This window comes from Pongo abelii, chromosome 2 (genome assembly GCF_028885655.2).
Source record: "Pongo abelii isolate AG06213 chromosome 2, NHGRI_mPonAbe1-v2.0_pri, whole genome shotgun sequence".
Classification (NCBI taxonomy): Eukaryota; Metazoa; Chordata; class Mammalia; order Primates; family Hominidae; genus Pongo; species Pongo abelii.
Genome location: NC_085928.1, coordinates 148,081,296 through 148,095,241, shown reverse-complemented (window position 1 = coordinate 148,095,241; position 13,946 = coordinate 148,081,296). Strand labels below are relative to the sequence as shown.

Sequence of the window (13,946 nt, the reverse complement as noted above, 5' to 3'; positions counted from 1 at the left end):
AGGTAACCCAGGCTTCACTTTCACCCACGGCCACAAGTATTTCTGACGTCTTCCGGGCAAATAAGGCTCCATGTAAGTGACAGGGCACCTAAAGAGTGCGTTGGAAGCGCCAGCGTGCCCGCGACCAGCACATCTCACCGACGCCTTCGTTTGCGGTAAGCCCCGCCCCCCGTAGTGAGCCAACCGGAGGAGGCGGGGCGGACCCAGCTTCCCGGTGAGGCTGGAGAGAATCGTTTGGGGACATTCGCAGGCCAAAGAGGGGCTGGCCCTCGATGCGCTCGGGCTCGATTGGCCGCCCTCCCCCGGCGGGGGTAACGGTCGCGGAGGCGGGGCCTGACGTAGCTGATCCCAGCCTAGCCTGGCCGGGCTGGCTGCTGGTGGGAGGCGGCGACTGAGTAAGGTGAGTGGCGCTCGGGGCTCTCAGAGGCGTCGGCGTGAGCCCCTTCCCGGCGTACCCCGGACTTGACCTCACCTGGGCCTAAAAGTGGTCAGACTGACCCTTGTCAGGGAGGAGCCGTCTGGGACAGGGTCGCGCCAATTAAAAATTCCTGCGTAAGGCTTTGGGGATCGGACAAACCTGCGTCTAGTCCCAGCTCCCCAGGCTTTGTGTTCTTTGGCTTCTCCTTTAATGTCTCAGCGCCTCCGATTCTTTATTTGTATACTAAAGCTGGTAATTCTTGCCTTACAAGGTGGTTGTGAGGGTTAAATGAGGCAGTAAGAATAAAGCTTAGAATCACATCGGGCACAGACTCGATTTAAGCTGTAGGTAATTACTCCATCCCCCAGAATCGACCCGGGCTGAAGCGCTAGTTTTGTGTCAAACAACCGCGAAGGTTGTTTGGGGAGTGAGGACTCGGAGCAGAAGGGGGCGATTAGGCGAATAGCACAGGTGAGTATCGCTTTCTCCGGTGTATTAACCTCATTCCGGATTCAGGGGACCTCTAACTTTATACAGGGCCTAATAGGAGTCTTTCAAGGTGAAAAATGCCAGAAGGCTAAGTCACCTGTAACAGAGAGACCAATCAGAGTTTCCTTTTTTACTGCCACTTTGTTTTTCAATCAATGATATTAAACAGGCCGGGCGCAGTGGCTCACGCCTGTAATCTCAGCACTTTGGGAGGCCGAGGTGGGCGGATCACCTGAGGTCAGGAGTTCGAGACCACCCTGGCCAACATGATGAAACCACGTCTCTACTAAAAATACAAAAAATAGCTGGGCATGGTGGTGTGCGCCTGTAATCCCAGCTACTCGGGCGGCTGAGGCAAGAGAATCGCTTGAACTCGGGAGGCGGAGGTTGCTGTGAGCCGAGATCGCGCCACTGCACTCCAGCCTGGGTGACGGAGCGAGACTCTGTCTCAAAAATATATGTATAATATATTAAACTCTGTGCAGGCATTACCCATATTGGTTTCAAGCCTCGGCATGAGTTTTGTACTTTAAATATTGCCAAGTAGACTCTGGCCTCCCCGGCCCCGCTTTTTGGGGAAGAGGTGGCTGACTTGGAGTTTTCCCTACAGCTTTTGCTTCAAAGCAGGGTTCTGCCCCTTCATGTCACCTCTCCTGAGACAGAATGATTTGGTTGAGATGACATTCCATTTTAACTCTTTTCTATTTGGGGTAGGTTCAGCTCTTTCTTAGGAACATTAAACAGCAAGTTGGGATATTTTTAGAATGGAGCTTTTGCGTTTAATAAGGAATAGAGACTTCGAAAGGGTTACATGTTCATTTATTGCAGTAATTTGAAGTATATACTTTTGAAGATGCTTACAGATTTTGGTGTGATTCAGTTGAGAAGGAACACTTATTGACCATGGTTTATTGTCAGCTCCCCTCCCCCATCCCAAATGGTGAAAAAATAATTAAATTTTAAGATATGGAGCATGTTACAAGGGGCTTCAGACCTATAAAGGGCAATTTGGCTGAAAGACTCGGGAAACCTAGAAAGTGCCAGAAGATACAATTATGTTTTTGCTTTTCTATGCTTGGCTTACTATGCCATGTACAAATCAACTTCTACCCTCCGACTCCTACCCCCACAATCTTATTTTAAGTGTGTTATGACACTAATTAAAGCTGTAGCTTCTGTTTTGGCCCTAGAAAGCATTTGGTCTCTTCCTGTGACTTTAAAAGTTCCAGACCTTTGTCCTGTCACAGCCTGTAGTGGGGAAAAGGCTGCTGCAAACTATTGGCCCGTTTATTTCACAGAATGGACCTCTGAAAAGGCGGGCTTGGTCACAGGTGCAAATGAGGAGTAGTTTTGTTCCTGTGTTTGCTTTTGTGATCAGTGGTAGTTTGTCTGAGGATGCTTCAGTTTAGTATCCTTGCAAATGAGAATATCCTACCTGTGGAGCCAGAAGTCAGAATTGATGATAGATGATGATAGATTTGGATACCCAGCTAAATGTTTTAACAAGGTAGGGAGAGGAAAGATAAGAAGGAGAGAGAAGAGAAGGGAAGAGGCATACGATGGTGAGCTGGGAAGGCCATTAGCAGTTACTTCAGTTGTGCCTGCTTTATCTATGATTACCAGTAGCTTGGATGCCTGCTCTGGGAGTAACACAAGACCATTCTTATCAGGAGGTTGAACATTTCAAGATTTTGTTCTTTTTATCTTTTTGAAACCTAGATGAAGATCCAGTTTCAGACATGAGACTCGTTGGGTGATCATTTCATTGAGATCAACCTGAATGACCAGGTGTAAAGTGCAAGAGTAATATGCTATGACTGAGGTATGTCTAATGTAACGGATGACTCCAGATGTTGGGAGGTCGTGGAAAAAAATCTGATATTTATTGAGTACTATACTAGGTTCATTACATATATTTCCTTTTGACTTCCTGATAATCCTATCAGGTAGATATTTTACAACTCAGCAAAGAAGCTGAAGCTCAGAGAGGTTAAGTACCTACTTAAGATAACACAGAAAGCTGATCACCAACTCTAATCACAGTCTCCATCCTCCTGTGTGCCAGGCAATGCTTTATGTTCTTTCTATATTAACTCTCCTAATCTTTAACTCGTGAGCTGAGTACTTTTATTATCCTCATTTTATGATGAGGAAATTGAAGCACACAGAGATTAGTACTGTACTCTCCTGGCTGTGTGGCAGAATCCATGATTTGAACCCAGACAGTCTGGCTACAGAGCTCTGCAGGTTGAGTATCCCTTATCTGCAATGCTTGAAACTATGTTTTGGACTTTTAGATTAAAAAAAAAATTGCAATATTTGTATATACATGAGGTATCTTGTTTAGAGTTGGGTAACTCTAAACACAAAATTCATTTATTGTTTCATATACAGCTTATACACACAGCCTAAAGCTAATTTTATACGTTTTTAATAGTTTTATGCATGAAATGAAGTTTTGACTGTGACCTGTCACATAAGGTCAGGTGTGGAATTTTCTACTTGTGGTGTCAAGTTGGTGCTCAAAAAGTTTTGGATTTTGGAGCATTTTGGATTTCAAATATTCATATTAGGAACGTTCAACCTGTACCAGCTTTCTTTTGGTTAGGTTAGCATTTCCTTTACTTTTCTATTTTTGTTATTTAACAAAATCTTTTTATCGTAAAATGAAATTTTTGTTATAAATCACATACCAAATGTATAGCTTAATAAATTATTGCAGGACCATACCATTCAGGTATGCCAGATCCCTTCCATTACCCTATCCCAGTCAAAACTCCTGTGTTCACATTTAGTCGCCATTCTTCTGGGTTTTATAGTTTTGTAGTAATCACTTCCCTGTTTTTTTTTTTTTATTTATTTATGAGATGGGAGTCTCACTTTGTTGTCCAGGCTGGAGTGCAGTGGTGCGATCTCAGCTCTCTGCAACCTCTGTCTCCTGGGTTCAAGTGATTCTCCTGCCTCAGCCTCCTAAGTAGCTGGGATTACAGGCACACACCACCAGGATCGGCTATTTTTTTTTTTAGTATTTTTAGTAGAAACGGGGTATCACCATGTTGGCCAAGCTGCACTGTGAGCCTGGCCTCCTAGTTTTTGATAGCTTCCTTGTTATATAATATATTGAACAATTCCTATCACAGATACGAAATCAGCCATTTCTTTAAAATGCCCTGGTTTCATTTAGAGGGAAATAATATTTCAGTTACAGTCGGAATGCTAAAGATCCTGAGTTAGTCACTGTTTCAGGCATTTCAGTAGACAGAGCTAGGATACCTATATCTATCTATAGACACACATGTTAAAAGATACCTAATGTATTCTACTTCCAGTCTTCAGATTGAGACTACAGAGCTTTTACTTAACAACTTCTCTATCACAAGTGTAATTCCTTTTTTCCATACTGAGAATCATGATTCTCAAGAATATAGGAGAAAATGGAATATTCCATATTTACTCATTATTCTGTATTATACATATGACAGTATCAGAACTATATTTCTAAAATCACCATCAGTATGATTACTGAAAAATATTAAACCTTTTTTTTGCTTATGTTCTTCCTATTTTTTCTTCTCTCTCTGTTTTAACAGTTGTGCTTTATCTGCATTGTCAGAGTATATAGCCATTTCATGTTCTACTTTTTCCCTCTTAGCCTATTAGTTTTATTAATATATTTAATGTTTACCACCAGTGTTTATGCTGAGGTCTCTCTAGGCATTTTGGCTACCTGAAGCTAATACATTGTTAGACTCCTCAGGAAGTAATATTGTCTGACTTCTTATATATTGATCAAAGTTTATTCTTTTTATACTTCAAAGTCAATTTTGCAGATATAAAGTCTTTGGCTCACAGTTCTTTTCCTTGAATTTCTTAAATACATTACTCCTTTTTCTTCTGGAATAAAGTATTGGTATCAAAGTCAGATTATTATCTAATTTTTCTTCTTATAAGTCATGTGGGTTTTTTTCTTGTGGATAACCAAATAATTTGTTTTCTTTTTTTCTTTTTGAGATACAGTCTTACTCTGTCACCCTGGCTGTAGTGCAGTGGTATGATCTTGGCTCACTGCAGCCTCCACCTCCTGGGTTCAAGCAGTCCTCCCACCTCAGCCTCCTGAGTAGCTAGGACTACAGGTGTATGCTGCCACACCCAGCTATTTTTTTTTTTTTTTTTTTTTGAGAGACAGGGTTTTGCCAAGTTGCCCAGGCTGGTCATGAACCCAGGCTCAAGTGATCCACCTGCCTCAGCCTCCCAAGGTGCTGGGATTACAGGCATGAGCCATTACGCCCAGCCAAATTTTTTCTTTTTCATTAAAGTCTGGTAATAATATTAGAATATATCACTGTGTTGGTTGTTTTGGGTCAGTATTCTCAGGTACTTCATGTTTTCTTTCCATTTGTAGTTTCAAATCTTTTTTTAAATTTCAGGAAAACTTTATTTTTAAAACAGCTTTATTGTGATATATTTAATATACAATAAGCTGCACGTATATAGTATAAAATATAAGTTTTGACTTACATATACACCTATGAAACCACCCCAATCAGGATTGTCAATATATCCATCATCCCCCCAAATTCCCTTGTTCTCGTTAATAGTCTTTGTGTCTAGCCTCCAATTCTCTCAGCAACCACTGATCTGCTTTCTATCACCACAGTTGGTTTTCATTTTCCAGAGTTTTATATAAATGGAATGTTATAGTATGTACTATTTTATGGCTGGCTTTCAGCGTAATTATTTTGACATTTATCCATGTTGCACATATTCTTTTTTATTGCTGAGGGGTATTCTATCCAATGGGTATACCACAGTTTGTGTGTCTGTTCACCTGCTACTGGACATTGGAGTTGTTTCCAGTTTCTGGCTATTATAGATAAAGCTCTTATGAACATTTGTGTACAGTCTTTGTGTGGGCATAATGCTTTCATTTCTCTTGGGTAAATTCTAGGAATGGCATGACTGGGTCTTATGGTAAGTGCTTATTAACCTTTTAAGAAATAGCCAAAGTGATTTACAAAGTGGTTGTACTAGTTTAAATTCCCATCAGCAGTATATGAGAGTTCTAGTTCCCTCACATCCTCGAAAACACTTGGTATAGTCATTCTTAGCCATTCTAATATGTGTAGTGGTGTCACATCGTGTGTTTGAATTTGCATTTCCCTCCTGACTAACAATGTTTAGCATCTTTTTATGTGCCTAGCTGCCATCTGTATGTCTTCTTTTGTGAAATGTCTGTTGAAATTTTTTGACCATTTTTAAGTTCGGTTGTTTACTTTTTGTTGATGTTAACTTCCTTACTGAGTTTTGAGAGTTCCCTATATATTCTGGATATGAAACTTTTCTGATGCCTGACTATTTTCTCTGAGTATGTGGTTTCTCTTTTCATTCTCAGAATGGTATATTTTAAAGAGCAGACATTATTTTTATGAAGCCCCATTTGTTCTTGAATTGTATCATGCTTTTGGTGTCATATCATAGACATGTTTGCCTAACTCAAGGCCATACAGTTTTTCTGTTTTTCTAGACATGTTGTGATTTTAAGTTTTAGATTTATGTCATTCGTTTTAATTTTTTTCTATATGGTGTGAGATATGGCTGAAAGTCCTTTTTCTTTCTTTCTTTCTTTTTTTTGTATATGGCCATCCCATTGTTCTAGCATCATTTATTGAAAAAAAACTATCATTTTTCCTGCTAAATTACCTTCATATCTTTGGTGAAAATTAGTTGTCCATATATGTATGAGTCTGTTTCTGGAATCTATTTTGTTTCATTAATCTGTTTGTCTATCTTGAGATCAATGCTATATTGTCTTGATTACTATAGCTTTATAAACCTTGAAATGATATAGTATTAGTCCTTCAACTTTGTTCTTCTTTTTCATTCATTCATTTATTAATTTAGAGATAGGGTCTTGCTTTGTCACCCAGCCTAGAGTGCAGTGGCACAATCATAGCTCACTGATTAAACTCCTGGGTTCAAGTTGTCTTCCCACCTCAGCCGCCTAAGTAGTGAGGACTACAGGTTCATGCCACAATGCCTGGCTAATCTTTTTTTTTTTTTTTTTTGTAGAGATGGGGTGTTGCTATGTTGCCCAGTCTGGTCTTGAACTCCTGGGCCTCAAACCATCCTCCTGCCTCAGCCTCCTAAAGTGCTGGGATTACAGGTGTGAGCCACCATGGCCAGCCTGTTCTTTTTCAAAGTTGTTTTGTCTATTATAGGTCTTTTGCAGCTCTGTATGAATTTTAAAATCAGGAAAGTTTCCTGAATTATAGTTTTTTAAATTGGTTCTGTTGTTTTAGTTTTCTTTTTCAATTACCACTACTATTATGTGTATGTTTGAGCTTCTTTGCCTGTCTTTGTCATTTTCATATTTCTTCTTCATTTCTTTTTAATTTTTAAAATTGTTTTCCTTTTAATCTCTATTTCTCTTAAGGCATTGTCTGTAGTCTTTACTTATTCATTTTCCTTCTTTAATCTTCATTTCAGAAATAATTAGTTTTTAAAAGTTACTAATTTCTAGATTCTGTCAGCTCATTTCCAAGTTTTTCTTATTTCTAATTATGTTGTTCATGTCTTACAGAGTTTTACATGTATTTTAGTTTGTTTTAATATAGAGGTTATAGTTCCTATCTGTTTTGTGAGCATGTCTTTCTAGTATATTTTTCTTGTCTGTAGAGATATTCTCTTTTTTAATATGAACTTTTACAATTTAAAAATTTTTAAATTTCATGGGTGCACAGATGTGTATGTTTATGGGTTACATGGGATATTTTGATACAGGCATATAATATATAATAATCATATCAGGGTAAATGAGGTATCCACCATCTTAAGCATTTATCCTTTGTGTTAGAAACAATCCAATTATTCTCTTTTAGTTACTTAAAAGTGTGCAATTATATTATTATTGAATATAGTCAACCCATTGTGCTGGCAAATACTAGATCTTATTCTTTTTTTCTATTTTTTTGTACCCATTGACCATCCCCTCTTCCTCTCAGCCCACCTGTTACTCTTCCCAGCCTTTGGTAACCATCCTTCTACTCTGTCTCCATGAGTTCAATTGTTTTGATTTTTGGATCCCACAAATAAATGAGAACATGTGATGTTTGTCTTTCTGTGCCTGGCTTATTTCACTTAAAATAATGACTTCCAGTTCCATCCGTGTTGTTGCAAATGACAGGATCTCATTCTTTTTTTATGGCTGAGTAGTACTCCATTTACGTATATGTACCAGATCTTCTTTATCCATTTGTCTGTCAATGGACACTTGGGTTGCTTCCAAATCTTGGCTTTTGTGAATAATGCTGCAGTAAACATGAGAGTGCAGATATCTCTTTAATATGCTGATTCCCTACCAAAAATATAAAAAATTGGCTGGTGTGGTGGCATGTGCCTATAATCCCAGCTACTCAGGAGGCTGAGGCAGGAGAATCGCTTGAACCTGGGAGGCGGAGGTTGCAGTGAGCTGAGACTGTGCCACTGCACTCCAGCCTGGGCAACAGAGTAAGACTCAAAAAAAAAAAAAAAGTTATTTGAGATCCTTATACATCCTGGCTACTAACCCTCGTCAGATTTGTAGTTTACAAATATTTTCTCCCATTCTGTAGGTCGTCTCTTCACTTTGTTGTTTCCTTTGCTGTGCAGAAGCTTTTTAACTCAATGTGATCCCACCTGTCAATTTTTGCTTTGGTTGCCTGTGCTTGTGGTATATTACTCAAGAAATCTTTGCCCAATCCAATGTCCTGGAGAGTTTCCCCAAGTTTTTTGTAGTACTTTCATAGTTTGAGGGCTTAGATTTAAGTCTTGATTTATTTTTATTTGATTTTTGTATATGGTGAGAGATAGGGGTCTAGTTCCATTCTTCTGCATATGGATATCCATTTTCCCAGCACCATTCATTGAAGAAACTTTTCTTTCCCCAATGTTTGTTCTTGGCACCTTTGTCAATAATGAGTTCACTGTCAGTATATGGATTTGTTTCTGGGTTTTCTGTTCTGTTCCATTGGTCTATGTGTCTGTTTTGGTGGCAGTAGTATGCTGTTTTAGTTAATATAGCCCTGTAATATAATTTGAAGTCAGTTAATGTGATTCCTCCAGTTTTATTCTTTTTGCTCAGGATAGCTTTGGCTATTCTGGGTCTTTTGTGGTTTAAATTTTAGGATTATTTTGTCTATTTCTGTGAAGAATGTCATTGGTATTTTGCTAGGCATTTGCATTGAATCTGTAGATTGCTTTGAGTAGTATAGATATTTTAACAATATTGATTGTTTCAATCTATGAACATGGAATATCTTCATTTTTTGTGGCCTCTTCAATTTCTGTCATCAGTATTTTATAATTTTCATTGTAGAGATGTTTTACTTCATTGGTTCAGTTAATTCCTAGGTGTTTAATTTTCTTTGTGGCTATTGTAAATGGGATTACTGTTTTGATTTCTTTTTCAGATTGTCATTGTTGGTTTATAGAAATGCTACTGATTTTTCTAAGCTGATTTTGTGTCTTGCAGCTTTACTGAATTTGTTTACCAGTTCAAATAGCTTTTTGGTGGAGTCTTCAGGTTTTTCCAAATATAAGATCATATCACCTGCAAACAAGGATAATTTGATTTCAAATTTTGATGCCCTTTTTTTCCTTTCTCTTGTCTAACTGCTAGCTAGAGCAATTCCAGTCCTTTTTCATCTCTAGCTAGAGCAATTCTAGTCCTAACTAGAGCAATTCCAGTCCTTTTTCATCTCTGATTTTATTTGAATCTTTTTTCCTTCATTAGTCTGGCTAAAGGTTTGTCAATTTTTTATCCTTGTTCCGTTCTAGATCTTAGAGGAAAGGCTTTCAGTTTTTCCTGATTCAGTGTGATACTGCCTGTGGGTCTGTCATACACGGCTTTTATTATGTGGAGGTATGTTCCTTTTATACCTAGTTTTTTTAGGGTTTTTTTTAAAATCATGAAGGAATGTTGAATTTTATCAAGTGCTTTTTCAGTATCAATTGAAATGATCATATGGTTTTTGTCTTTCAGTCTGTTAATAATGGTGTATCACATTGATTGATTTATATATGTTGAATCATCCTTGCATCCCTGGGATAAATCCCACTTGTTCATGATGAATGATCTTTTTAATGTGTTGTTGAATTTGGTTTGCTAGTATTTTGTTGAGGATTTTTGCATCAATATTAATCAGGGATATTGGCCTGTAGGTTTTTCTCTCTCTCTCTCTTTTTTTTTTTTGATATGTGTTTGTCTGGTTTTGGTATCAGGGTAATACTGGCCTCATAGAATGAGTTTGGAGGTATTCCCTCCTCTTCCATTCTTCAGAATAGTTTGGGTAGGGTTGGTGTTAGTTCTTTAAATGTTTGGTAGAATTCAGCAGTGAAGCCATGGAGTCCGAGGCTTTTCTTTGCTGGAGGACTTTTTATTATAGCTTCAATGTTGTTATTGGTCTGTTCAGGTTTTGGATTTCTTTATCGTTCAATCTTAGGTTGTATGTGTCTAGGAATTTATCCATTTCTTGTAGATTTTCTAGTTTATTGGTATATAGTTGCTCCTAGTAGGCTCTTATGATCCTTTGTATTTCTGCAGTATTGGTTGTAATGTCTCGTTTTTCATCTCTGATTTTGAGTCGTTTCTTTTTTCTTCATTAGTCTGGCTAAGGGTTTATACGTTTTCTACATCTTTTCAAAAAACCAACTTTTTGTTTCATTGTTCTTATGTCTTATTTGTTTCAATTTCATATTTCTGCTGTAATCTTTATTATTTCTTCTACTTTCAGTTTGGTTTGCACTTGCTTTTCTAGTTCTAGTTCATTAGGTTGTTTATTTGAAGTTTTTCTTTTTAATATAGGCACTTAAAGCTATAAATTTCTCTCAGTACTGTTTTCACTGTATCCCATAGGTTTTGGTATGTTCTGTTTCCATTATCGTTTGTTTCAAGACATTTTTCAGTTTCCTTCTTAATCTCTTCATTGACCCACTGATGATTCAGGAGCCTATTGATTGATTTCCATATGTTTGAATAGTTTCCAAAATTCCTCTTGTTATTGATTTCTAGTTTTATTCCATTGTGGTCAGAGAAGATACTTTATATTATTCCAGTTTGTTTTTAATGTTTTAACATTTGTTTTGTGGCCTAACCTATGGTCCATCCTTGGGAATGAGGAGAAGAATGTGTATTCTTCAGCCATTGGATGAAACGTCTGTAAATATCTGTTAGGTCCATTTGTTCTATAGTGCAGATTAAGTCAGATGATTCTTTGTTGATTTTATGTCTGGATGATCTGTCTGATGAAAGTGTGGTGTTGAAGTCTTCAACTATTATTGTATTGAGATTTATCTCTCTCTTGAGCTCTAATAATATTTGCTTTATATATCAGGGTACTCCAGTGTTGGGTGTATAATATTTACAATTGTTACGTACTCTTGCTGAATTGACCTGTTTATCATTATATAATGACCTTGTTTGTCTCTTCTTGCAGTTTTTGTCTTAAAATCTCTTTTGTCTGATATAAGTATAGCTACTCGTGCTATACTGGATTCATTGGCCTGTAATATCCTTTTCCATTTCGTAATTTTCAGTCTATATGTGTCTTTATAGGTGAAGTGTATTTCAGTTCGGTCACTCTAGTGTTTTGATTGTAGAGTTTAGTCCATTTATGTTCAATGTTATTGACAAATAGGGACTTACTACTGTCATTTTGTTGTTCTGGTTGTTTTGTGGTCTTCTCTTCTTTTTTCCTTCTTTCCTATCTTCTTTTAGTGAAGGTGATTTTTCTCAGGTGGTATGTTTTAATTTCTTGCTTCTTATTTTTTGTGTATCCATTGTATGTTTTTGGATGTAAGGTCACCTTGAGGCTTGAAAATACTATCTTATAATCCATTATCTTATTTATTTATTTATTTTTATTTTTATTTTTTTGAGATGGAGTCTAGTTCTGTCACCCAGGCTGGAGTGCAGTGGCGTGATTATGGCTCACTGAAACCTCCGGCTTCTGGGTTCAAGTGATTCTCCTGCCTCAGCCTCCCGAGTAGCTGGGACTACAGGCACACACCACCATGCCCAGAGAATTTTTATATTTTTAGTAGAGATGGGGTTTCACTATATTGGCCAGGCTGGTCTTGAACACGACCTTGTGATCTGCCTGCCTCAGCCTCCCAAAGTGCTGGGATTAAAGGCCACCATGCCCGGCTCATTGTTTTATTTTTTATTTTTAAATTTTTTGAGATGGAGTCTCGCTCTGTCACCTAGGCTGGAGTTCAGTGGCGCTATCCTGGCTCACTGCAACCTCCACCTCCCAGATTCAAGCGATTCTCCTGCCTCAGCCTCCCGAGTAGCTGGGACTATGGGCATGTGCCACCACGCCTGGCTAATTTTTGTATTTTTAGTAGATACAGGGTTTCACCATCTTGGCCAGGCTGGTCTTGAACTCCTGACCTCGTGATCCACCCACCTCGGCCTCCCGAAGTGCTGAGATTACAGGCATGAGCCACCGTGCCCGGCCTCTGTGTACTTTTTATTACCCGTGAGTTTTGTACCTTCAAATAATTTCTGCTCATTAACGTCCTTTTCTTTCAGATTAAAAAAACTCCCTTTAGCGTTTCTGGTAGGCCAGGTCTGGTGTTGATGAAATTCCTCAGCTTTTGTTTGTCTGGGAACAAACTTATTGCTCATTCATGTTTGAAGGATTCTAGGATAAAAGTTTTTTTTGCTTCAGCATTTTAAATATGTCATGCCACTCTTGGCCTATACAGTTTACACTGAGATGTCTTCTGCCAGATGTATTGGAGCTCCATTGTATATTATTTGTTTCTTTTCTCTTTCTGCTTACAGAATTTTTTTTTTCTTGACCTTGGGAGCTTATTAAATGCCTTGAGGTAGTCTCCTTGGGTTAAATTGGCTTGGTTTTCTACATCTGTCTTGTACTTGAATATTGATATCTTTCTCTGGGTTTAGGAAGTTCTCTGTTATCCCTTTGAATACACTTTCTTTCTTTCCCTTTTCTTTTTTTTTTTTTTTTTTGGGACAAGTTTCACTCTTGTCACCCTGACTCAGGTGCGATCTCGGGTCACTGCAACATTCACCTCCCGGGTTCAGGTGATTCTCGTGCCTCAGTCTCCCGCATACCTGGGATTACATGTGTGTGCCACTGCACCTGGCTAATTTTGTATTTTTAGTAGAGACAGGGTTTCACCACGTTGGCCAGGCTGGTCTTGAACTCCTGACTACAGGTGATCCACCCATCTTCGCCTCTCAAAGTGCTGGGATTACAGGCGTGAGCCACTGCGCCCTGCCTGAATAACCTTTCTACCCCTGTCTCTCTCTACTTCCTCTTTAAGGCCAATAACTCTTAGATTTGCCCTTTTGAAGCTTATTGTCTAGATCTTATAGGCATGATTCATTCTTTTTTCTTTTCTTTTGTTTTTTTTTTTTTTTTTTGAGATGGAGTCTCACTGTGTCGCCCAGTCTGGAGTGCAGTGGTGGGATCTTGGCTCACTGCAACCTCCACCTCCTGGGTTCAAGCGATTCTGCCTCAGCCTCCCGAGTAGCTGGGATTACTGGCACACGCCACCACGCCCAGCTAATTTTAATTTTTGTATTTTTAGTAGAGATGGGGTTTTACCATATTGGTCAGCCTGGTCTCGAACTCCTGACCTTAGGTGATCCACCTGCCTTGGCCTCCCAAAGTGTTGGGATTACAGGCATGAGCCACCGTGCCCGGCCTGTTTTTTATTCTTTTTTCTCTTGTCTCCTCTGACCATGTATTTTCAGATAGCCTGTGTTCAGGCTTACTGATTCTTCTGCTTAATCAATTATGCTATGAAGAGGTCTGATGCATTCTTCATTATGTCAGTTGCATTTCTCACACTCAGAATTTCTGCTTGACTTTAAAAATTATTTCAGTTTCTTTGTTAAATTTGTCTAATAGGATCATGAATTCCTTCTCTGTGTCATCTTGAATTTCTTTGAGTTTCCTCAAAACAGCTATTTTGAATTCTGTCTGAAAGGTTACATATCTCTGTCTGTCTGGGATTGGTCCCTGGTGTC

The 13,946-nt window shown here is 38.6% G+C and overlaps 1 protein-coding gene across 15 annotated transcripts in view; it reads left to right on the top strand.

The window, feature by feature from the left end:
- Positions 1 to 263: 263 nt before the first annotated feature.
- The window catches only part of CEP70 (centrosomal protein 70), a 104,187-nt gene continuing 90,504 nt past the window's right edge, over positions 264 to 13,946 (top strand). For 10 of the 15 annotated variants that reach the window (XM_054550213.2, XM_054550209.2, XM_063721523.1 and 7 more), the window contains exons 1-2: positions 264 to 400; positions 2,627 to 2,729. In XM_054550213.2, coding sequence (XP_054406188.1) covers positions 2,721 to 2,729 — 9 coding nt within the window. In that variant the 5' untranslated portion in view covers positions 264 to 400; positions 2,627 to 2,720. 15 annotated transcript variants of the gene reach the window in all.